The 26,421-nt window shown below is 34.1% G+C and overlaps 2 protein-coding genes across 3 annotated transcripts; both read left to right on the forward strand.

Annotated features, from left to right (window-relative positions):
• The first annotated feature begins 7,031 nt into the window (after positions 1-7,031).
• Positions 7,032-8,769, forward strand: LOC146930386 (uncharacterized). Its single transcript, XM_085707550.1, has 2 exons — positions 7,032-8,226; positions 8,463-8,769. Exons 1-2 carry the CDS (start codon positions 7,032-7,034, stop codon positions 8,495-8,497), a joined length of 1,230 nt encoding a protein of 409 aa, XP_085563676.1. The 3' UTR covers positions 8,498-8,769.
• A 5,262-nt stretch (positions 8,770-14,031) lies between these two features.
• LOC146930387 (glycosyltransferase family protein 2) lies at positions 14,032-19,548 on the forward strand. Of its 2 annotated transcripts, none has more exons than XM_085701923.1 (4): positions 14,032-14,644; positions 14,857-16,014; positions 17,139-17,809; positions 18,276-19,548. In XM_085701923.1, the coding sequence occupies exons 2-4, from the start codon at positions 14,897-14,899 to the stop codon at positions 19,295-19,297; spliced, it is 2,811 nt and encodes a 936-aa protein (XP_085558049.1). In that variant the 5' UTR covers positions 14,032-14,644; positions 14,857-14,896; the 3' UTR covers positions 19,298-19,548. The 2 variants fall into 2 exon arrangements, with proteins under 2 accessions (XP_085558049.1, XP_085558048.1); XM_085701922.1 differs by having other exon boundaries at positions 14,032-14,168.
• The last annotated feature ends 6,873 nt before the right edge of the window (positions 19,549-26,421 follow it).

Genomic DNA, 26,421 nt, shown 5'->3' on the forward strand with positions numbered 1-26,421 from the left:
TTTGTTGTTTGCCAAAAAACTGAATAGATGTTAGAGGTTTTGTATAGTATGAGTAGTTTAAGAGTTTGGTACTGGGGGAGAAACTGGATTTCATTTCTATTCAAAAAAAAAAATGAAAGATATATAAGTGAAAGTCTTTGTCATCAATTGTGGTGAAATTCTCAATTTGGATGGGAACAGTCGATGTATCTTTTTCTTTTTAAAGGAACAGTTGATATATCTTATCAAATTGGGATTATACCAAGGTTGCAATGCAAATGGATTTCGTGCTGTAACTACGTGATGCAGTAACAACTTCCGGCCGTCCAATCTCAATTAATGGATGAGATTGTTAACTGTGTGAAATTATTTATGTAATTTGAACCAACCGATCTCAAATCAATATCTGAGATTTATAACTGCGTGATTATGCTACAAAAAGCAAATCCTGGCCTGGTTGCAATGGTATCATTATCATTTAAGCCAAATACATGTTGGGGTCTGTTAACTTGAAATTTTTTGGATTATTTTTTTGTAAAGAATATAATATGGATGAAGAGGATAAATGCCAATTAAATATTCAATCTGAAATATTTGGGTTTTTTTTTTTTTTTTTTAATTTGATGAAGATGTTGAAAGTTGATGAAGATGTTAAAAGGTATTTTGACGAATATAAAACTGATCAAGGTAAAGAACACTAAGATTTTTTTATTTGAGATTTTCATTTGTTTAATATTAAAAAAAAATTAACTTATTGATTTAAACTAGCCACTTCAACGTCAAAACGGATGCATAAACATTTTTTTTATCGGAGTTTGGTGCAAAATGGTCACGACGTGATATTTTTTTTTAGTGGGCAATGCTATATCTCAACTTTCATGATTTTTTTTTTTTTTTGAGAGAACTTTCATGATATTTATAATGAGGAAAAACAGCACCTATATCACTTACGATATTATAGGTAAGTTTTATCCTAATATATATATATATATATATATATATATATATATATGTATGTATGTATGTACCAGTACTTATGTTTTGTGGCCTCATAAGGACAACTTATAAGTCTGACTTTGACCTTGTTTATTGACTTTAAGGTTTACAAATTAAGATCCAATCTAGCCTAATTTTTTTTTTAAGACATGTGACGCATTTTCACACTGTTGTTAATGCATAACGATTAGTTAAGTATTGAACATCATAAACCAACATCAAGTTGTATTTCTATTTACATTTTACATACTAATATGTTTGGTATTAAAACAATGGTCGTGTAAGTCACTAAGCTATCACGGTATCATTTGTTTAGCTTAATTTCAGTCGCTTATAATTAATTATGGGATTTGAACAAGCCATGTACGGATTCTGTAAGGCACTAGTGCAATAGTTTGTTGAAGATTTTGCTACAAGGTTTATATTTATGGGTTTTGATTAGGGGTGTTCGCGGTGCGGTTTGGTTCGGTTTTGAGCAAAAAAGTCATCCAAACCGCGAGATAAAAAATCATGCGGTTTGGTTTGGTTCGGTTGATTTTTAAAAAGTCATCCAAACCAAACCAAACCAAACCAATGCGGTTTGGATTGGTTCGGTTTGTGCGGTTTATCGCGAGATAAAAAATATTAAATTAACTCTAATATTGCCAACTTGTTACAAAATAAACATAGGACATTTTATTTTGATGTTTATATGATAAAATATTAGGTAAAACTTATATCAAAATAGGTACAATTAAGAAGAAACATAAGCATGAAACAAATTATTGGGAAGTAAAGAAAACAAATTCATCACTGGAAATGAATTGAAAGAGATGGAAAGGAGTTAGAATCGAACATGTGGTGCAACAATGGAAAAATCGAATCAAAAGAGATTATTCTTGAGCTATGTAATTGGGCTAGTACATATTTAAGTAATATTCATTATTCTTGCGGTTTGGTTTGGTTTGGTTCGGTTGCTGAGACGCAAACCGCAAACCAAACCGAACCGTGCGGTTCAGTGCAAAATTCATCCGAATTCATCCGAACCAAGTGCGGTTTTTTGCGGTTTCGGTTTGGATTGGTTTGGTTTGCGGTTTTTCTATTGGGTTGGTTCGGTTTTGAACACCCCTAGTTTTGATAACGAGTGCCTTAAGAGCATTGATTAAGAAATCTTTTAATAGAAACTTTATTTTGGAAATACAAGTTTTTATTTTTGTTTTAGTAATAATTACATCACTTTTTTATGTAAGTTTACTTATTTTAATAATTTAACCAATACTCCAAAGAAACTCATTAGCTTTCTCCTTTAATTATTTGTCAGATTGTTGTTAAAAATATTATTTGTCAGATCAAAATGCAACGGCAATAGTTTGGTGAAGGTCCATTTTGTCTGAATAAATAGCAATTGCTGTTAATTTAAGACCATAAATAAATTCTTCCGCATAACCTTGACTAAAATTATTCATAAAAAAGAACCAAACATGCATTTGATAACATACTTGGATAATAAAGATTGCAATGAAATGACTCGGCAACATTACATTGTACTCCATTAAGCTTTTGGGAGAAAAAAAAAAGTTAACAAGATACTTCCTCGGTCACTATTATAAGTAATAATTCATTTTTTAGATATATTGAATAATTAATGTATCTAGTCTATATTATAAGCAGATACATTAATTATTTAATGTATCTAAAAAATAAACTTTTGGTTATAATAGTGGCCGGATGGAGTACCTCTTAACACATACTTCCTCCGATCCAATTTATAAAGAAATTTTGAGTCAATAAAAGTTAATGTATCTGGTTAAAAAGTTGGAGCAGATACAATAATTTTCGTTGATCCAAATGTCTCTTATAAATAGGATCGGAGGGTATGGGAAAGATTGTTTTACCTTCTTTTATTAGAGATGATTTCTATAGGGACCGCTATAGTTTCTCTTCTTTTATTTTTCTTTTGTTTCGTTTTGTTTATGAGGCTTAGGTCCAGTCCTCCTTCTTGTGTGTGTGTATTCGTATTTTTTTAACAATATTTATTCTATTAGACATGCGACACAGAATGAGTGTTTCACATAAATGCCAACCTAGTTGACATGTCTATGTTTCTCAACTGATGCATGTCCTCCTCTTGATCGAGTGAAAATATATGAATTAAAGAAATTGGTTGTGATATTAAATTATCGACATGGATATTGTTTTATATATTTATTATATATTCTACAATCCTTCAAAAAGAAAAAAATATATATATCCTGCAAAACAGATGAACATAGTAAAGGGTAAGTTGGTAAAGAGTAATTAATAGAGTAGTACTATTTAGTATTTAAGCACAGATGTAATATTATTTTTTGTATATCTATATATAATAGTTGGTTGGATTGAGCAAAATGAAAGTTTATTTCGTAGATAATGACTTGTGAGTTCAATCTCGTTGTTAATGTAAAGATCTTTGATGGTAAATTTCCAAAGTCTAACTAATTTAAACTTTTTTCTACTAAAAAAAGCGAGCAACGTTATATCTTTAGAAAAATAACGTCAAGAATTCTTCAAGAATAAAGAACAGTCAACCACAATGCACTATTTGCCACAATGCAAGGAGGTGCGGCTGAAAAATAGGAACTGAACAAATAAATTATGCAATTAAAACTTGTCAGTTGTGTATTGAAAAATTCTTGATGTTATTTTTCTAGAGAAATAACATTTTCCAAAAAAAAACTAGTTATAGAATAGGAAATAGATCGGGATTTAACCTCTTGCATGATCCAGTCTTATGTCATGTATGGATCGTTGTTAATTTTATTTGTTTGTAGATGGTCTCACGGCTATTTTACACCCTTGGAGCACTCTTATGCTCCCTTTAAATATCGAAAGAAAGTTTAATAGTCTATTTAACCTTGGATCAAATTACTTATTTAAAGATGTTCATATGAAATAGACTTTTAAACAGGCTAGCGGGCCTAATCATGCTTTCATAGGTCAGGCTCAGGCCTAAAAAGTAAGCTTATGACAGACCGAAAGCCAGGCTTAGGCTTTACAGAAATTTGACAGGTCAGGCTAAGACCTTGCAAAGCTTAGCTCGGCCTAGCCTATTCTCATCCCTAATTTATGATATATAGTAAACTTCCGAAGTCTAACTAATTTAAACATTTTTCTCTTAAAAAAAGTTGGTTATAAGATAAGGAAATAGATGGAGATGTAACCTCTTGCATGATCCAGTCTTATGTCATGTATGGATCGTTGTTGATTTTATTTGTTTGTAGATGGCCTCAACTCTCACGGATATTTTACACTCTTGGGAGTACTCGTATGGTCCCTTTAATAAACTTCTTTATGCTTACAAAAAATAAAATTAAAAAATAATTGGCTGGATTGTGTCCTTTGCCCTAACAAAATTTTCCACAAACGGCAAGAGATTGCTTATATAGTTCCCCACTACTAGGCCACTACCTTTCCTTATGCTTAATAATCACCAACCAAAAATGACTCGAGAAGTAGGAGATGACATGATTTATATATATACCAACCTTGACTTTCTTCAAGAGTTTGATAGATCCTCCTCACGTGCATAGGCGGCGATCAACTTGTCAACTTATAATCATACAAAAATTATTGTAAATTTTTAATTACTAGGTGAGTAAGTATTTTTTGTATTTGAATGGGATTAAAGATCTCCCAGATGTTGTCCCTTTTTTTTTTAAATCAATAGATAAAAATATCAAAATTTCTAATTCAAATTTCGATCATGGAGTTTGAATTCCCATCTCATATCCATTCGTGTGTGTGAATTTTCATCGACTAATATATTTATTTATCTAAAAAAAAAACTTCCATTCTTTTTTTAAGGATTCCATGCTTGTTCAACTAGAAAATTAGTAGAGAATTCGGCTAACAAGTCTCAATAATGATTCTTGTACCAGAAAAAAAAAGTCACAATAAGTATTTTTTTTTCCTCTCTTCAAATTACTCGGATATTTTAGATGTTTAATCATCTTTCAGGTTGAACATAATTAAACGATAACCGTAAATTTGTTTTTTATTAGCTAATTATTTTGAAGTGTTCAATGTTTTATTTGATTAAAAGATCATTTATACTTTTGATTAGTGAAAGTTGATCTTTTTATTTGATTAAAAGATCATTTATACTTTTGATTTTATTTGATTAAAAGATCATTTATACTTTTGATTAGTGAAAGTTGATCTTTTTATTTGATTAAAAGATCATTTATACTTTTGATTAGTGAAAGTTGATCTTCTAACTAATTGACTAGTTAAAGATATTTGTCTCGCACATGTTTTAGTTTTTGGTGGTGGTCGGGGTTTGAACCCCAGACCTTGTATATATTATGCATTGTTCCTACCTACTGAGCTAAGTTCACGAGGACTCGCACATGTTTTATGAAGTAACTTATAATTGGTATATTATAATTTGCTTCAAATTTTTATTTTGAAAGTATTGAAAAATCTCAGAATTGATTTTATATTACTAGCGAAAAGACGAGCACTCACGTGTCCGTCTTTCTGATCTTTCTATTGCGCTAACGTTTAAAAATTACGAACGGTGTTTTTTTATCAAATTTTGATTTTAATTAAAACTAAAAATATAAATGTTTATTGCTTTCAAATTATAACATACCAAAATAATCATGATTATCCATTTCAATAACACCAACAATATAACAAAAAATATAATCTAAATTCTTAATTTTTTAACAGACACTAACAATAATATTTATTATAAAAAAAATTGTTTAAGAGTATAATTGTGATAATGAAAAAATAAGTATAATTGTTTGTTACATTCTTTAAAGGATAAATGGAAAAAAAAACATGATACACACACTCATATCGTGTTTGTTACACTTTTATTTTATTATTTGAATTTAATCTTATCTATTTGTTATATGTGTTATTTGTATTGAAAGTTGAAGGTAATTTTGAAAAGAGAAAAAGTCAACTCAAAAGAGGCAAAACATGTTATTTTCTTTAGGGTTAATTATGTTTCTAGTCCCTATAAAATAGCGACCTTGTAAGTTTAGTCCCTACTTAATTTTAATAGCATTTTTAGTCCTTAATTTTGTTTTTCTGCACTGAGTATTAGTCCCTACTCAATTCAAATTTGTTTAATTTATGCTTAAACTCTTAAATTTTTGAACAATTTTTTGCAGACATGTTTAGAACATTACTAAAAGTTCGTCCGCAAAAAATTATTGCAAAATTTGATTTCTACATCCAGATTTTATTACTTTTTATCTTTAACTTTTGTCGTTTTAAAAAATTCATATTTAATTCATTTCATGTCAGAAAATTCTAAATTTTAGTAAACGAACCTTTCATAGTGTTCTAATCTTGTCTCAAAAAAATCGTTCAAAATTTTAAGAGTTTAAGGATAATTAATCAAACTTTGTTTTAGCAGGGACTAAAATTATAAGTAAATTTTTTTTATAGGGACTAAAAATGCTATTAAAATTAAGTAGGGACTAAACTTACAAGGTCGCTATTTTATAGGGACTAGAAACATAATTAACCCTTTTCTTTATATATAGTGTATAACTGTATATATATTTCTCTATGATCACACGTGGCCACTAGGGACTTTACCTCCTGTATTATATTAGCCTCAGCATGCTTACATACTATATTATCTAGCCTCAACAGGCTTATGTTTACCGGTGTTTTTGGTAAACAATCACTAGTTTTAATTAAATTACTTGCATGATCAAACTAGTAAATCTTATGACATATTTGTGCAATATATCTCAAAAAAGTTTGAATGTTCATCATTATTCATAAGTTTGATATTAGAATCAATTATGTTTATTGTATATTCATTAGGCATTTATTAGAATAAATTATGTTTATTGTATATTCATTAGGCATTACTATTATATTGATTAGACATTATTGTATATTCATTAGGCATTATTAGTTTCTCTATCAGAATCAGAAACAATTGTATATGTATCACAATTCTCATCAATAATAATCAGATGATTACATTTCTATATGGTATCAGCTTTACCGATCCAAACCTAAAATTCTCTCTCTCCACCACCGCTTTTCTTCCTTCAAACCTAGCCATGTCTGCGAGCACCAATCCCCCCATAAACGATGCTGACGACACTTCGTCGGTATCAAACCCACCTGCTCCAACGAATTCAAAATCAAATTTTCACACCGCTTTCTCCATTACCAACGTCAAAACCATCATCCCGGTCACGTTGGATAATGATGCTAATGTCTATTTATCCTGGTCTGCACTCTTTCTGGTGCAAGCCCGCGTTCACAACCTTCTTGATCACATCATCCCACCCTCTGATGAAACCGCCCGCAAAGCTGCGGCTGCCGCCAAGGAAAAAGATTCTGATCTTTGGAATCGCCTTGATGCTGTGTTATTGCAGTGGATGTATGCAATTGTCACACAAGATATTCTTACCTCTATTCTTGTGATTAATGACACTGCTGATGAATGTTGGACACGTATCGCAGCCATGTTTAATGACAACAAACATGCTCGTGCCGTTCAACTCGAAAATCAATTCAGCAACACCAACCTGGAAGATTTTCCATCCACCAAAGCTTATTGTAACCACCTTAAGCTTCTCTCCGACCAACTGACCAACGTTGGCTCTCCTGTAACTAATACTCGTTTGGTATTAAAGATGATTGCAGGTCTCACTGATGCGTATGCTGGATTCGTGACATATGTCCAACAACATGACCCTCTTCCCACTTTTGCCGCTGCAAAATCACGATTAGAACTTGAAGAAACAACCATGCTTCAGCGTGCTGCTCGTGAGTCTAGCTCTTCTAACACAACAGCGCTTCTGGTCAAAACCGCATCAGAGGAAACTGTCATCCCTCCCACCCCCTCAGGTCAAAACCGCGGTAACCGAGGAAGAAAGAACCACCGTAACAGTGGTGGACGGAACACTGGTCGGGGTGGTCGAAACGGGCCTAACCACTTCGGTGGTGGTGGCCGCGGACAACAACAGCAGCAGTGGCAGCAATGGGGTGGCCCTTGGCAACAATGGGCTCCGTGGAACATTCCACCATGTCCTTATCCATCCTACAATTGGAGTAGACCCAACAACAACAATCCCAACTCTCAGCAAGGGGGAGTTCTTGGACCTAGACCTCAACAAGCTGCTTTCAATGTCAACACACCTAGCCCAACTGACATTGAAAATGCCATTCGCACTCTCAACCTTGCGCAGCCGGACCCATCTTGGTACATGGACACCGGAGCCACTTCCCACATGACGTCCTCGCAAGGTAATCTCTCGTCTTATTTTAATTTGAGCAAAAATAATAAAATCATCGTAGGAAATGGTCACTCTATTCCAATTTATGGTTTTGGCAGTACACAAATAGCACCCCCCCACCCTCCTCTTGTCCTAAACAATGTGCTACATGCCCCAAATTTAATCAAAAACTTAGTTTCTGTTCGTAAATTTACTACAGATAATAAGGTTTCAATTGAATTTGACCCGTTTGTTTTTTCTGTGAAGGATTTTCAGACGGGGATGCCTCTAATGAGATGTGAGAGCCAAGGTGACCTTTACCCCATCACTACTTCCACCTCTCCTAATAAAGTCGAGCCTCCCTTTTCCTTTGCAGCTTTGTCATCATCCCTTTGGCATGATCGTTTGGGTCATCCGGGAGAAATTGTTTTAAATTCTCTTAGGCAAAATAAGTTGATTGAATGTAATAACTCTAGAAAATTACATTCTCATATTTGTCATTCATGTCCTCTTGGTAAACATGTTAAATTGCCTTTCATGAATTCTCATAATAGAAGTTTGTTGCCATTTGATATTTTACATAGTGATGTGTGGACCTCTCCTGTTTTAAGTTCAGTTGGTCACAAATATTATGTTCTTTTCTTGGATAATTATTCAAATTTTTTGTGGACTTTTCCAATGTCACATAAATCCCAAGTTTATCCAATTTTTGAAAAACTAAGAGCATACATCAACACACAATTTCAAAGAGAAATAAAAACAATTCAATGTGACAACGGCGGTGAATATGTCAATAGTAATTTTCGAAAAATGTGTGAATCTAATGGAATTGTTTTTCGTTTGTCTTGTCCTTACACATCTTCTCAAAATGGTAAATCTGAACGAAAAATAAGGTCCATTAATAATATTATTCGAACTTTATTAATTCATGCGTCATTACCATCTTCATTGTGGCACCATGCTTTAGAAATGGCAACATATCTCATGAATATTTTACCAAGCAAAACTATCAATTTTGAGTCACCTCTTAAAATGTTGTATCACAAAGATCCTTCTTACAATCACTTACGAGTGTTTGGTTGTTTATGTTTTCCTCTCTTTCCTTCATCAAAAATACACAAACTTCAACCTCGTTCCACAAAATGTGTGTTTCTTGGGTATCCGTCAAATCATCGAGGTTATAAATGTTTAGATTTATCGTCAAATAAAATTATTATTTGTCGTCATGTCTTGTTTGATGAAAATACTTTCCCATATGCAAAGCTGCACATTCCCCAACCCAATACATACACTTTCCTAGACAATGAGTTGTCCCCTTATATTATACAACATCTAATGGACCAAACCCAAACTGGCCAACCTGATCCTCAACCGGCTCATCAGCCAAACCAAATCACTTCTCCTTGTCCAAACTCACCAAATATCACCTCACCCTCAAATTCAACATTACCACATTCACCCCCCTCACCTCCACAATCAAACCCCACTAGTCCCATCCAACAAAATCTTCCTCCCATTTTCCAACCAACTTTACAAGCTAACACAAAACCTATCACTAGGAGTCAACATGGGATTTTTAAACCAAACCAAAAATATTATGGTTTGCACACCCATGTTACAAAATCTCCTCTACCTAGGAACCCTGTGTCTGCACTTAAAGACCCAAATTGGAAAATGGCCATGGATGATGAATATAATGCTCTAATTAAAAATGAGACGTGGGACCTAGTACCTAGACCACCTGATGTTAATGTTATTCGGTCCATGTGGATTTTTAGACATAAAGAAAAATCTGACGGTACTTTTGAGAGGCATAAGGCCCGACTTGTAGGTGATGGTGCAGGTCAACAGGTTGGCATTGACTGTGGAGAAACTTTTAGTCCAGTTGTAAAACCAGCTACTATTCGCACAGTTCTCAGCATTGCTACATCCAGATCTTGGCAAATTCATCAGTTGGATGTCAAGAATGCTTTTCTTCATGGTGAATTGAAAGAAACAATGTACATGCACCAACCTTTGGGATTTAAAGATCCTGAAAACCCCCATCATGTATGCCTTCTTCGCAAATCACTTTATGGGCTCAAACAAGCTCCTCGAGCTTGGTATAAGCGATTTGCAGACTACGTGTCATCTATTGGTTTTTCTCAAAGCAAATGTGATCACTCTCTTTTCATATACAGGAAAAACACTCATATGGCATATATTTTACTTTATGTTGATGATATTATACTCGCCACATCCTCAGATGATTTGCGACAATCTATCATTTCACTACTCAGTTCTGAATTTGCTATGAAAGATTTGGGACCCTTAAGTTACTTCTTGGGCATTGCAGTCACTCGTCACCAACAAGGGTTGTTTCTCTCGCAAAAGAAGTATGCTGAAGAAATTCTTACACGTGCTGGAATGTCCTCTTGTAAGCCGTGTCTAACCCCAGTTGATACAAAACCGAAAATGAGTGCCACAACTAGTAATCCATGTAAGGATCCATCTCTCTATCGTAGTCTAGCAGGAGCTCTTCAATATCTCACCTTCACTCGTCCTGATATCTCCTATGCAGTACAACAGATATGTCTCTTTATGCATAATCCGATGGAAGACCACATGAATGCTCTTCGACGTATCTTGCGCTACATTCAGGGCACAAGCCAATATGGCTTGCATCTTTATCATTCATCCACTACTTCCTTAATTTCATATACAGATGCTGATTGGGGTGGGTGCCCCGACACCAGACGTTCTACTTCTGGCTACTGTGTCTTTCTTGGAGATAATCTGATATCTTGGTCATCTAAACGACAACCCACCTTATCCCGATCTAGTGCCGAAGCCGAATACCGTGGAGTTGCCAATGTGGTCTCAGAATCATGTTGGCTACGCAATCTTCTCCTTGAGTTATATTGTCCCATTCACAAAGCAACCATGGTTTATTGTGACAATGTCAGTGCGATTTATCTCTCTGGTAACCCGGTCCAACATCAAAGAACAAAACATATTGAGCTGGATATTCATTTTGTTCGTGAAAAGGTGGCTCGTGGCCAAGTCCGAGTTCTGCACGTACCATCACGATATCAAATTGCAGATGTTTTCACAAAAGGTCTTCCCTTGATATTATTCCAAGATTTCCGTGACAGCCTCAGCATTCGTCCACCTCCCGCTTCGACTGCGGGGGAGTATTAGAATCAATTATGTTTATTGTATATTCATTAGGCATTTATTAGAATAAATTATGTTTATTGTATATTCATTAGGCATTACTATTATATTGATTAGACATTATTGTATATTCATTAGGCATTATTAGTTTCTCTATCAGAATCAGAAACAATTGTATATGTATCACAATTCTCATCAATAATAATCAGGAGATTACATTTCTATATTTGAATGTTAAAATATGAATTTAACTACTTATTTCAACTAGGTCGAAATACTTTTCAAAAGCAAAAGAAATGAATTTAAAAGTGAAAGTAAACAACTTTAAATAAAAGTGTTTGATTGAATTAATGAAGAAAATTGGTACATCAAATCATACATACATTTTCCTAAGACTCGTTTCTCACTGTAACTTGGATAGCTTGAGTGTAAAGGTTTCTGTAAATAATTTGTGACCCTTATTTCCTATACAAAACCACTATATATACTTAGTAAGAAATAACTGAAAATAACAGTCACAAACTAAAAGCCTTTGACACGTGCCTTGATATGCTCTCAGATTTAATGACAAGCTCCCACGTGTCTTCGACCATTTGATCTTGCCTCTTCATAAGCAATTTGAATTCCTTCAGTCGAAACTGAGTAGCTTTACAATCTCCAATATGCCAAGTGTTCTCAATTTTGTCGAACTAACAACTATCTTGAATGTAAACAAATACTAACCCTAACTTGACATATTTTCTTCTATCGAATCATGTGTGTCGATAATACAGTCTAACATCTTACACATGACTTTACACTTTTCTTTCACTCAACCTCACTTAACAAACTTTTCTACACAAGGTGTTTTGAGAGTTTGAAAGAACAAGAACAATGGATCGGATCTTTCGAATCCTCTTCTTATCTTTGTTTGGTAAATTGCACCTATCCCTAATAATGTTCCACTGGTTTTACGATGATTAACAAAATTACCTCTGATCAATCCCTTGAGTCAGAGCTCTTAAAGATTATAGTTCCCTAATCCCTTAGGTGGACTAGTATTCTTTGAAGGTTTTTTCGAACGTTCACCTATTATCACAATTAAACCATCATCCATTCCTACACTGACTCGTTTAATTAAACAGTTAATTTAGATCCAAGTTTAAAAGCTAGCGTTAATAGCCATTCAATCTTTGAAATAAGTTTATATATGATCAGTATAGAATTGCCCACAAATTACACTGAATAAAACAAGATTTGCATTATCATAAATAGTGTTAAACAACCTACATGATTCAAACAGATAAATAAGATTCATCTCCACACCTAATCACTATCAACTTAGCTACTCATAATTGAAATTAGAATCACCAAATTCGAAGAATAAATCATTACATACATAAGGATCAACTATTAGTTTAATGGCAAGCCACCTCTCCACTCTTCAATCTTCCGCTAAAAAATGCACTTTTAGATCTCCAAATTTCATAACCCTTTTCTAAAAAATGTGTTCCATTTATATAGGTAAGGTTATGGGCGTCAAAAATCGTGTCACGATGATGAAAATCGTGACATGATTACCCCATTTAATGAAAAAGTTAAAATTGATGCTCCTTATAATTGTGTCACGATTATGGCATCGTGACACAATTTTTTTGGCAATGGCAAATGTGCTCATCTGGTCTAGAAATCGTGTCACGATGCCAAAATCGTGACACGATTTCTGTTTCTTCAATCATTGTCATTTTAGCAGAAGATCTAAAGGTGCTTTTCTTCCTTTTAGGCTATCGCTACAGGCTCATAAAAGATCAAAAATTTATGCTAAAAAAACATGTAATGATAGGATGTCATCAGTTACGTCTCACTAGCTCATGGAGAGGATGTGCCTTTTACCTATGCGAATAAATCTAGATAGATCTTTGCTTTTTGCGCTCAAAGATCTATGTTCATATCAAGTAATTTGTTCAAGTACCCAACTTCTTTCAGTCTTATGGAAGTACCTCATATTAAGCAGACAGTTTCATTTCAATGGAATATCATATCTATAGAGAAACATTTCTGAGAAATTAGTTTCCGCCGTTGCGCAAACCGACGATACCCGGTTTTAAAAAATAATAAAAATACTCGTATACCATATCTACTTTTTTAGCAATCAGCAAGTAATTACTCTCTCAATCATGGTAACTCTATCTATATATCTTCGTTGATTCATTCGTCCTATCTCTATCTCTCTAGCTGGCCACTTGCAACGTCAATGGAAACTGACCAAAAATAAGAGAAAAATAGAAATGAAAAATGACTAATGTTCTTGAACAAGAAAATATTGTTAAAAAAAATCATGACTACTTAATATCTAGGAAATGCTGCGTTACCATTATTCCACCAATACCATACCTTTATTGATAGTCTAAGCAACCAAGATGCATTTGAATTCTCTCTTCTATAAGCTAATTAACCATGCAAGCCATGAGGTTTCTTGCGTTGAACCCGCTATAGTTTGGCAATCAACCATTAAAAAAAATGTTTGCTACTAATTTCATTTACGTATCTTCCTTCAAAATTAATCAAGGTCAACCACACCATATACTATATACTTCATTTTATTTTATATGCAATAATAATTTCAATGAGTTCACACCATATATACTGTTTGCAACAAAAAAAAAGCACTATATATAATGTTCCTTGTAATTTAGGTTTCATTAATTGTGGTACGTATCAAATATATGCACCTATAGTTTTAGGTGTCTCGTGTAACCTTGTTTTGCTGAAGAAGCAAAGGCTTTGATTGTTTTCTCTCTTATAATTTATCTTTTTAACAAACCTATATTCATTAATGTACGTATGATCACTTTCATTTCATTCCATCCCATGTTATTTTCTCGTGTTTGTTTGTGCCTTTTGACTTAATTCCCTTGAATCATGCTTTTCTTTTCTTATTTTATGTTTTATAATCACAATATAATATTGAAATTATTGGTTAAGGCTTAACTTATAGTTTGGGTAAAAAATATGAGTTATGAAGTGCCAAAAACGCAGCATTGCCTTTTTCTATGGCATCAAATTTGGCTTTTAATATGGTATCTTATGGGTCCAATGGGAAAATATATGTGAAGGTAACGCGTTTAGAACATGTGACATACATTATAATTTTCGTGCCTACTTTTCCACTTGTACTTGTATATATATAATATATTGGGCACACAAACCGTTACTCTTCAAATTTCAAGATACCATCCTCTCCTTTAGTTTTCTATATTCATCTTCTAGTGGATTTCAATTACAATCTCAAAGATTAGTGATTGAAAAATTTGGTTAGACTTTGTTGAACTATAGTTTCCGTTTGCAAATTTGTGATTGCAATCATGGTTTTAAATTGTGGTCTGCAACGATAATATAAAGAATTTTGAGGTGTCAACAACAGCATCGCAGCCGCAATTTCAAATCATGATTGCAATTAAATTTATATGAGAGGCCTTAATTAGCTAACTTTTTTGTCTATGTTGTTTTTTTTTTTTTTTTTCAGGTTAGAAGACATTGAATCTATTAGTACTCCAATTTGTAACATGAGTTTTAGTCGAAATACGACGGCGAGAAGTGGAGATTCCTTGGATGGAATGTTGAATGACTATGTTGCTGGAAAGACCAAAACCAAGCCTCAAAAATCAGGCACAACAAAATTTGTTGCAGCACTAACATGTCTTCAATTTTTCTTTGCAGTCTATGCAACATTTTTATTGTACTACATGGGTCCTTCGATTGATTTAAGAACCAAACCAGATTTCTCAAGAATTGCACAACAATGGAAAAGTCTCATGATCACACCACACATTGTAGGACATTACCAAGAAGCTGCATCTTCTCTCATCCAAGAAGACAACAATAACCAAATTCAAGCAACAACAATTCCATCTCTTGTTTGTGAGAATGAAAAAATTGATTTCTTGCAAAAGAAGTCAAATGATGTTCAAATGATCAAGTTAAAGAGAGAGCTTTATGAAGAGGTTTTGAATTTCCAAAACAAAACCATTGGAACTGAAACCCTTCAAGAGCTAATGAGCATGAAATCCAAATGGGAGTTGAAAGGTCCAAATCCAAACAAACCGAAAATCAATGTTTTGTTGAACCATTTCAAGAGAAAAACACTTTGTGCTCAACTTGATTCATTGCTTCAACAAACCCTACCTTTTCATCAAGTTTGGGTGCTTTCTTTCGGGAGTCCAAACGAGGCGTCCCTCAAGAGAATCGTGGAAAGCTATAACGATTCGCGGATAAGTTTCATAAGCTCAAGTTACGATTTTAAGTACTATGGAAGGTTTCAAATGGCTTTGCAGACAGAAGCAGATTTGGTTTATATTGTTGATGATGATATGATACCTGGAAAGAAAATGTTGGAGATTTTGGCACATGTAGCTGGGACTGAAAAGTATAAGAATTCTGTTTTGGGAAGTATTGGGAGGATATTGCCATTTAGACAAAAGGATTTTACTTTTCCAAGTTATAGGAAATTTAAGTCTAAAGAAGCTGGATTATATTTACCTGATCCTGCTTATGATATCACTATTGATAAAATTGTGCAGGTTGATTTCCTTTCAAGTTCTTGGTTTTTATCTGCTGAGCTTGTTAAGACACTTTTCATTGAGACTCCTTTTACCTTCTCAACTGGTGAAGATTTGCACCTCAGGTATAATCATATTGTCTACTTTGTTTTTACATCTTGTTAACTTTTTTCTTTTACCATTTTATGATAATATATTTTTTTTTTTAAAAAAATTGGATAGAGTTTGATTTTTATGCTATATGTGCCATGCATGAACCCCCATAATTTTATTTTATTATACCATATGCAATTTTATTTTATGATGAATGAATGTCATTTATGTAGTGATAAAATGTCATATATATAAAGAGTACATGTTATTATTAAATATTATATAGTTTAGAGAAGAAAACTATCACTTTAATTTAATAAAAAGCATAGTGAAAAAACTATTTATCTTATTAAAAATAATCTAATAATTCAAATATCTAATATTTTTTTTATCTAAAAAAAAGTTTGTCCAACATGTGTAATATTGTCTATGTTAAAGTAACTAAAAGTAACAATTTTTTTTATTGAAAAACAACAATTATTTATCTAAAATTTATATATTTAATATAAAATGCACAAGTTCCGATACAAACATACTATTTTAAACTTTTTAACATAGTGTAAATTTGTACTCCTTAACATTTTTCTTTATTTTAATATAGAAAATCTTTGTATATACACGCCACTTACTTTAATTTAGTGAAAATTTAACAAATTAGCTGTGAAATTTGTTTGAACGTTGACCATCCAAGTCAAACAATGACTTATTTGGTAGTGCTCAACTAGTTGCCATTAGGTTCAGAAACACTTGCAGTAACTAGTAAGCATATCTTATTCCTTTGAAATCAGAATTCCAAAGACTTTTTCTCTAGTGTCAACTACTATATATGTTTTTCTTACTACAACTAGTGTACTTTATTCAATTTTCATATGAAGGAATCTTCTTATTTTATTCCTCTATTTGCAATCAAACAAACTCTTATTTTTATTATTGCATTTGACTTAAATGTTCATTTTATTTGACACTTTGAATTCGCGAACAATTTCAACCTATTAAACCCTGTCACAGACACCGGACATGATACTGCATTCACACGTAGACACCAGTAATAATTTTTTACATGTGTTGGTGCATTAGGGTTGAACACTAAAACTTGTCGGACACCAGAAACACATTCGATCGGATTTACTGAAAAATCTTTTGATATTGTTTGCAGCTATCAGCTTCAAAAGTATAGAAATGCAGGCTCATTTGTTCTACCAGTAGATCCAAAAGACAAAGAAACATGGGGTGATAGTGAACACAGACTAGCCTATGTATCAGAAACAACAGTGATTTTCAAAGATATAGTTCAAGTACGCGATGATCAATGGTGGAAAGCACTTTCATCTGGCTACATAACACAATGGGCAGCAATGTACCCACAAAAAATTGATGCACTCTTCTATGCACATTCAGTTGATGAAGTAAAAGCACTTTCACCACTTCTTGAAAAATTCAGATCAACAGTTGGCAAAAAAGCATACATTGTTGTCTCTGGTGGAAATTTCTGTCCTTGTGAACAAGCTGCAGCAGCTCTAAAATGGCCTCTTTTGGTTTGCAAAGAACGTCGGTTTAAGATCTTTGATTTAGGCGTTGGTTCAATTTCCGGGGTGTCGAACTCTGAGGCACCAGTTATACAAGCAGTGTATTCTAGTTTGAAGGGTTTGATTAAAATTCATAACCCAAGTGTTGTTATTACTGTGGATGATATTGATGTTAATGTGAAAAAGGCTTTGAAGATGGCTTCAGAAACTAATTCAAATGGGACTACATTGGTTCTTTTGCCTAGGGCTTCTGTGTCTAAAGTTCTTTGGATGGCTGATTTGAGATCAACAGCATTGCCAAGTAAGAAAGACTATTTTTTTCTAAATTGCATTTTTTTAACTCTAGATTAGATTATTAATAATGATAGATAACTAAATTTTGGGTCAGTCTAACTCAACATGTATATAGGTAAATCATATAATGATCTAGCAATTGTTTAAGTCAATGTTTTAAAGACCGGTTAAATCAGGAACAAGCCAATTTGTCGATTGGTTTGATCCTGAGTACTCTGCAGTCCGGTTGAATCGGACTGCACAAGGTTGAACCGGTTAAACCAAGGTTGGTTCAACTGGTTTTTATTTATTTTATTTATTTGTCATCTAGTTTAACCACAATTAAACCGATTAAATAACCAATTAAAATGTAATCTAATTGTTTCACTAATTCAATCTCCTGTTCGACTTTCAAATCATGGAAGTTTAACCTAGGAGTAATGCAGAATAGTTCATTTTTCTGGTTTAATTTTTTATACAATTTTCTCTTGCAGATTGGAATAAAATGAGGCTATCCATCAACATCATAACCCAAAACAGGGTAACTTCACTAACAAGGCTTCTCAAATCACTCACCAATGCCTACTATCTAGGAGATGAAATTCCAATCACTTTCAACATGGATAGTAGAGTTGATGAAGCAACCATAAAACTAGTAGGTTCATTTGAATGGCCTCATGGATCAAAAACACTAAGAAGAAGAATCATCCAAGGTGGACTCATAAGAGCAGTAAGTGAAAGTTGGTATCCATCTTCAGATGACAACTTTGGATTACTACTTGAAGATGACATTGAAGTCTCACCTTATTACTACCTTTGGATCAAATATGCACTCATGAATTACCATTATGACCCTCAAGTCTCTCTCCCAGAACTCTCTTCCATCTCCCTATACACACCAAGAATTGTTGAAGTTGTCAAAGAAAGACCGAAATGGAATGCGACAGAATACTTCAAACAAATCCATCCAAACACACCTTACCTTCATCAATTACCTTGTAGTTGGGGAGCAGTGTTTTTCCCTAAACATTGGAGAGAGTTTTATGTTTACATGAACATGAGGTTCACTGAGGATCCTAAGAAAAACCCGGTTCAAATTCCTAAATCAAGAACAAATGGTTGGCAAGCTTCATGGAAAAAGTTTCTCATTGATATGATGTATTTAAGAGGGTATGTTAGTCTTTATCCAAATTTTCCAAACCAAGCAAGTTTTTCAACTAACCATATGGAACCAGGTGCACATATTAGTGCTAAAGATAATGTGGTTAAGCATAATAAAATGGATTTTGAGGTGCCATTGTTGAAGGATGATTTTAGGAATTTTTTGCCTGGAATGAAGATGCCTTCAGCTTCAAGATTACCATCTTTGAACCTTTTCAATCAGGCTGTTTCTCTTAAGGGACTTAAAGCTGCTGGTGCTAAGTTGGGACAGGATGTGCTTAGATGTAATAATGTTACTGAGATTGTTGCTGTTGATCATCATACTGGTCTACCTCATCACTGCTCAAGATTCTGAAAATCTGAATTGTGATCATTTATCAATTAATTAATTATTCTTTCTGCTTTTATTTTTCACTCTTTGTTTATTTTACTTTGAGTTGAAGAATTGTTTCTGTTTTTTGTTTATAAAAGCAATTTTGCTGTTGATGGAATAAGTATGTATGAGGTAACTTGTATATTTCCAAAAAGACAAGATAAAGTGGTCTTTCCCAAAATGCAATTGTAATTAGTTGTTGAATGTATTATGCTAAGATTTTTCTGCATAAATTGTGTTCTTTCTCGTCATTTGTTAAAATGGTTAATGCTATGAGTTTCAAAGGGAGTAAAATAGAAAGTTCAACGAGGTACTACTCTCTCATCCCATCTAATGGACTGATCTTTTGGGTTTAGTTCTTTTTATGAGCTTAATTTCATAGCAATTGGTGTTTTCATTGCTAGTTGAGTTACGAAAAGAACTACCTATAAGTTGGATTATTGTATACCACCGAATACAGATAAACGAAGGAAGCCACCAAAGGAAAAAGGGCAACCCTTGGATAGATAGAGTGATAAGCAGGCTACCACTGGATCGATACCGACATAATGAAAGTCTTACAAATTGTGGTTGGGTCTAGCACAACTGGCTTGTTAGGTGAGGATGGTCTTTAGGCCATCTTTTGTCTGATGTGGGATCTTAGATATACTCTGATACCATCTTAAAAATTGTGGTTGAGCGTAACAAAACCCCATAAAACCGGCTTGTAAAGTGAGGATTGTCGCTACTTGTAAACACATTGTCAGCTGAGAAGTGGGACTTGGGTGAGAAGTGCCTAAGATGGTATCAGAGCCACAAAACCGGCTTACAAGGTGAGAAGTGTCTCTTTATAAACTCTTATAAAAAATCTTATATGTTCGATGTGGGACTTGAGTTTTTCCCAATAGACCCCTCTCACGCCCAACACTCTTTGGGCTTGGTGTGTGGATAGGTAAGTGGCCCTTCAATCATCAATCTCTGATATCATGTTGAAATTTGGGGTCTAACTCATCCTTACAAAACCAACTCCTAAGGTGAGGAGTGTCTCCTCTTTATAAACTCTTATCAAGAGTCTTATCTATCTGATGTGGGACTTGAAATTTTCTCAATAGAAAGTCATCGTGGAAGTTCTCGTAAAAAGGGTGAAAATATTATGAGTCACACAATGAGTAAAAAAGAAAAGTCAATGTGGTACTTAGTTAGAATCATATCATAACTATTACTTTTTCACCTTATGAGGTTCTCGCGCGCCCTATTTTTTTTCAAAACAAGTCTTCGGATTTTATAATAGGAAAAGAGTTATGATTCTAAAATCCGAGGAAATAAAAGAATTCTAAAATCTTAAACCTGTCAATATCATCACTTTTCAATCTTTATCAAACATCAAACTAAATGTTAGGTCTCATTCCCTCTGCATGCAACTATTTGGGTTCAGATTTTTTTTTTTTTTGTAGACTAAAGTTGTTTAGATTATAAAATCCAAACATGATTGTTGTTGTACGAATTTTATAATCCGAACTGTACTAGTGGACATTTTTTTAGCAGTTTCCTGAATTTCTGCTAATTGTGTGTATACTTGATTATGCATATTACAAGTATGGAACGCATCAGAAGTCAAAGAGAGGCGATGAATGCTTCTGTTAGCGAGAGCGTATGGAGAGGATGGAAGCAAAGGGGGGAGTGCCCATGTGTAGCAGGGGCAGGGGCAAGGGAGGGCACGTCGTGCTAATGGCGATGGAACATCTCAGGGGAATGATCCTGAGCCACAATACGAGCCCCAGATGGAGAGGGAGGAGCAGGTGGATGGTGATGTTGAGAAGCAGGTGGATGTGGAGCCAGAGGCAGAGGAGTTGGATGACTATCACAGTAGTCCACATTACTTGTCTGTGCTAACTAGGGGTGTGCATGGGTCGGTTTGGGTTGGGTTTGGTCAAACCCAAGACCCGAACAATATAGGCTACTCCGATTTGGGTAAGGTAAAGTAACCACCCGTTACATTTTTGGCTTGGGTTGGCAGACTGTTTTATCTTGGTTTTCGGGTGTCAAACATTGATTACGTTTGAACCTTTTTAACCTTTGACATCTCATTTTTCTTGGGAAGGGAAAAAATAAGCAAAACCCTTGAGAATCGAGGTCCGGGAGTTGTTTTCGCTACGGGAAGGTGTTAGGCACCCATAACGACTATAGTATCCTATAGGAACCGTCTTTACTTTCTACGCGCGCGCTTTATTTTTAAATGCTATTTATAAAATGATATTTACACCTAAAGGTTTACTAAGTCAAGAATTGGAGGGAGAAGAAAGTGTTTGAATTTTTATTTTATTTGAATTGAAGGAATATTGTTTCCTTGCCTACGTACCCTTTTAAGGGATCAAATCCACCGTAGTTCTCTTCCAAAAATGTTTTTGTTTTTGTTGGTTGATTTTAAGTTTGAAAATTGGAATTTGAAGAAAGAGAGAGAGAGGCCTCAAGGGCATAAGATTGTGAAATTGTGAGGTTGAATTAGTTATTTTGCAAAAGAAAGTCAAAGTATGATTAATTTTCATTGAAATTTGATTAAGAAAATAAAAAGGAAAATACAATGGGATTTGGATCCCAAGGTTTATTTAGAAAATGATTTGAGTGATATTGTTCACATTTATTTGGAAAATGATTTTTCTAAGTGTAAAATCCTATGCATTCATCTAAACATTCAATCCTAAACATACATCTAGACATGCATATCCTAGCCATACATCTAGCAATATCTATGTGATGTGTGTGCATGTGTCGGTGCTTGTGTCGGTGTACATCATTAGAGTCCATTGTCCTTTACATCATTGGCCTAGATACATTCTATGGTCTTGCAAAAAATTAAAATTGCATGAAGTAAAATACAAAATTCCTAGGTCATTTACATTCTAACTCTTGGTAAAATTTAAAGTGCAAGAAATAAAATGAAGGAGGAAATGAAGTATGGCATGCTCATGATGTATGAAACATGAAATGAAATGGTTAGTAGGGCAAGGTATAATGGCATGAAAGTTATAAGCAAAAGGAACATTAAGCTAAGTAGCAAAAACTTGCAAAAAAAAAGGTGATTAAACTCTTAGCAAAATATGCCTAAGAATCATCATGATAACAAGACAAGTGTGTGATTTATAATTCCCATATCATGACAATATTCAAAGATTTTTATCACAATCAACAATATGAAAATTATAAGAATACATCCAAATCAAGAATCATGATACATTTTAGGCATATTTGGCATCTAATTTCACAAACAAATATTCACATGACTTGTAAGACAAGAAACTAATTACACATATTCACATGCAGCAAGAAACACATACAAACAGTGACAAATCCATCACAACTTCACCCATCACAAGTCTCAAACATATCTCAACACATTGAGGACAAAATTATGCACATTTTCGCCAATTTTTCAATATAAAATCCAAGCATTAAACAAAAAATGTATCAATATTTTTGTCAGGTTTTTAACGTGCAATAAGGCCACAAAAGTATCAAGAGAATCATCAAGAACACATGGAAAATTTTATGGAATTATTTGCAAGAATTTTAAGCAAGGCAGGGGGTGTAAAAATTAAAATGCAGTACTCAAATAGCAAAAAAAATGCAAGGACGAAATCCACAACCCACTCAGACCCAGGCCCAAAGGGGAGATGGATTCTGGATCATCCAAACGCTCCAGGAGCGTTGGATTGATCCAGATCACACGTAACCTAAATCTAAGGGCTAGGAACAACGCAGAAGTGAACCAAGATTGAACCGGTCCGGTTCAATTGCTTATATAAGAGTCTGTGGACCGGTTCAATTCATTTTCCAACTCTCTTTCTCTTTCTTCCTCTCACGTTCTCTTGTTCTTCTCTCTCTCCAACCTAAACCCTAACGACGCCGTTTGAACAAGAGGAAGGTGATGAACACCTCGTAAACCTTGCAGGACGACAGAATCGTCGTCTTCTCCGATGAGAACGACGGATTCCGTTCATTCTTTCTTTGTATCTTCTTGAAAATTGAGGTTTAACTTGTGTTCTCACCGTTCGTCATTTCAAAACCCTAATCTGTCTTATTTTTCATGCTGATTACAAGTTTGCACTTAATTTTACAAAATAAACGGTGATTCATTGCAGATCTATGTCTTAGGTTTCGGTTTTCAAATCTTTTCAATCTTCCTCAAACTTTTTCGAAAGAACAAGTTTTAAAACTTGTTGATCTACTCTGTTTCACCGTTTATCTTTGATTACGAACCTTCGATGATGCTTTAGAACAAAAATTAGAAGAGTTCATGTGTTTACCTGGTTTTAATATTGGAGATTTCGAACAAAAGATCCTTGAGACTGCTTCAGATTCTCCTGGTGAGTTTGAACCGAAAGTAAATCGGTGTTCTATCTTCTTCTTCTTCACTGGTTCAATTTCTCTTTGATCTTTCTTCTTCTCTTCCTCAAGTCCTCTGTGATCACGCTGATTTGTCCTCTGGATGATTCGGCATTGGAATTGCAGAGTCTTATGGTTCGATGATGAAGATTCACTTCGAATCTCTGAGAACTTGCGAAACAAAATGTTTTTAATTCGAACTGTTTTTTGTTGCGAAATTGCTGAATTTGAGTTTTATGTGATGAAATTGTTAAGAATTGGTGATGGATTGGTGTGGATTTGTGAAGAATTGAGGTTAATTTGAGTTAGGGTTTATGATTTGGGGATGAAGTTCTTCATGAACTTCATCGTGTTCTTGAGTTTTCTGGATTTTGATTCGTTTGATTCTGGAGAGAGAATGGAAAGGTGTTTGTTGAGTTGGCACTGAGCTGACACATGTGCTTGGGATCCAATAGTGAGCTGACACGTGGCCTGGACTGTAACTAACTCCCTTTGGACTAATCTGCAAAAACTGAAACTTGAGGGCCAAACTGCAAAAACAATAAAAAGGACTAAAAAAAACCAACTGGACAAGATGTGGACTGTTCTGCAATTTTTTAAAAGAAAAGGACTTGAAAAATAAATTCGAAACAAAGAAAGGACTTAGCTGCAATTATTAGAAATTTGAGGACTTTAAAAAAAATAGAAAAAATTTAAAATAAAATTGAACTAAAAATTGGTAAATTTGACTAAACGTAAAGTGAAACGATTAAAAATAACAAAACGGACTAAAACGAACCAATTACTTAAATGAGGTACTTCAAAGTAACCTCTCTCTGCCAAAATTTCATGTGAAATGACCAAAATGCCCCTGGGGACTAAAACGACTCGAAACGTCTCAAATGCAATTTTTAAAGAGGACTTTTAACAGGGCATTGGAACAAGAGCTTATACAAGCAAATTAAGACTCAGAGACAATTTTTTTAGAATTTAAACAGAGTTTTAACACATGAAAAGACTAAAATGCCCCCAGGGGCTAAACTGACTCAAAATGACTTCAAATGCAATTTTTGAAATGGATTTTGACATAGGATTGAAATAAAGACTTATTCAAACCAATTGAAAAGACTCAAACAAATTTTTAAAGGACTAAAATGAGTTTGGATACAAGAAATGACTAAAATACCCTTTTTCATGAATTTTACAAATAATATTGAAATAAAATGCAGAGGGAGATGCAATTGATCAAGGACAAATTCAAATGACTTGAAATACAAGAAAAGAAGAATTGAGCTAGTATTTTTAGGTCCAAAATTAGGGTGTAACAGCTGCCCCTATTTAAGTTTCTTTGTCCGGAGAGTCAAGAGACGGAGTCTTTGATTTGACGGGACGAAGATACTTAAATATTAACATTTGCACTGTTTTTGGACATAAAAATACGCTCTTAGATCTTCAAAATATGAATGTCATGCAACGTTTTAATTATGAATGCAAGACAAACGAACTGGAGTCTAACAGAGCATGTCATATCACTGGGGATTTAGGTAGACATTGACAGGGTAGACAAACCAGGGAACAAAATATAGGTACAAGCTGCTCTTTGGATCGAACTCGCCACTTGACCATAAAATACAAACAAGAGATGGGTACAAGCTGTTCTTTGGATCGAACTTGCTGCTTGACTGGAGAATAGAAACACAAGACAGGTACAAGTTGTTCTTTGGATCGAACTTGGCACTTGACTGGAGACCTAGACATATAGGAAGATACAAGCTGCTCTTTGGATCGAACTTGTCGCTTGATTGAGAATGTAAACAGCGAGGCAGGTACAAACTGTTCTTTGGATCGAACTTGCTGTTTGCCCTAGAAGTATAGACAAAAGATTGATACAAGTTGTTCTTTGGATCGAACTTGCGACTTGATCAGTATTACAACATGCAGGTTGGTGCAAACTGTTCTTCGGATCGAACTTGTCGTTTGACCGATAACAAAACATAAGCAGGGTACAAACTGTTCTTTGGATCGAACTTGTCGTTTGTCCGGGAGTATAGGCATATAAGGAGGTACAAGCTGTTCTTTGGATCGAACTAGCCACTTGACCAGTAACAAGATACAGATTGGAAACTTGATTTGGAAAGATACAAATTGAGAGTAAGTTGATATTGACTTGATTTGAAAATAGACATGACCATTTTTGTTGGCCCAAAAGCAAATTGAGAGTGGATTAACATTGACAAAGACATTGAATTGAAAGTTTGAGATTGAAAGAGGGATTGAAAATTGAGATTAATCAGAGACATAGACATAGACATTGAATTGGAGAGTTGAAATTGAATTGATTTGGAGATTGAGATTGAGTTGAATTGGAAATTGAAACTGAGTTAACTTGACATTGAGATTGGATTGAAAGTTGAGATTGAATTGAATTTGACAGTTTGAAAATTGAGTTGGATTGAAATTGAGATTGCATTGCAATTGGAGATTGAGTTAAATTTGACAGTGAAGATTGGAAATGCAACATGTATGTATGGTATAACAAGATTACGGAATGTATGAGCACATAAAATGCATGATTATGCGTGTGTGAATGCTTGAAATGCATAATTGGTTCGTAGTTTGACAGAGAAATTTCATAGAGACAGACGAAACAATGGAAGATTAGGTACGTAGTGGCTCGTGCTATAACATATTCACATGGAAATCCGCTTTGGAAAGACCGTCGTTGAGACGTATCAAAACCACGGCTGGGGGCAAGAAGACTTGTA

This window comes from Medicago sativa, chromosome 4 (assembly GCF_051527215.1).
Source record: "Medicago sativa cultivar Bolivia chromosome 4, Bolivia_mono, whole genome shotgun sequence".
Taxonomy (NCBI): Eukaryota; Viridiplantae; Streptophyta; class Magnoliopsida; order Fabales; family Fabaceae; genus Medicago; species Medicago sativa.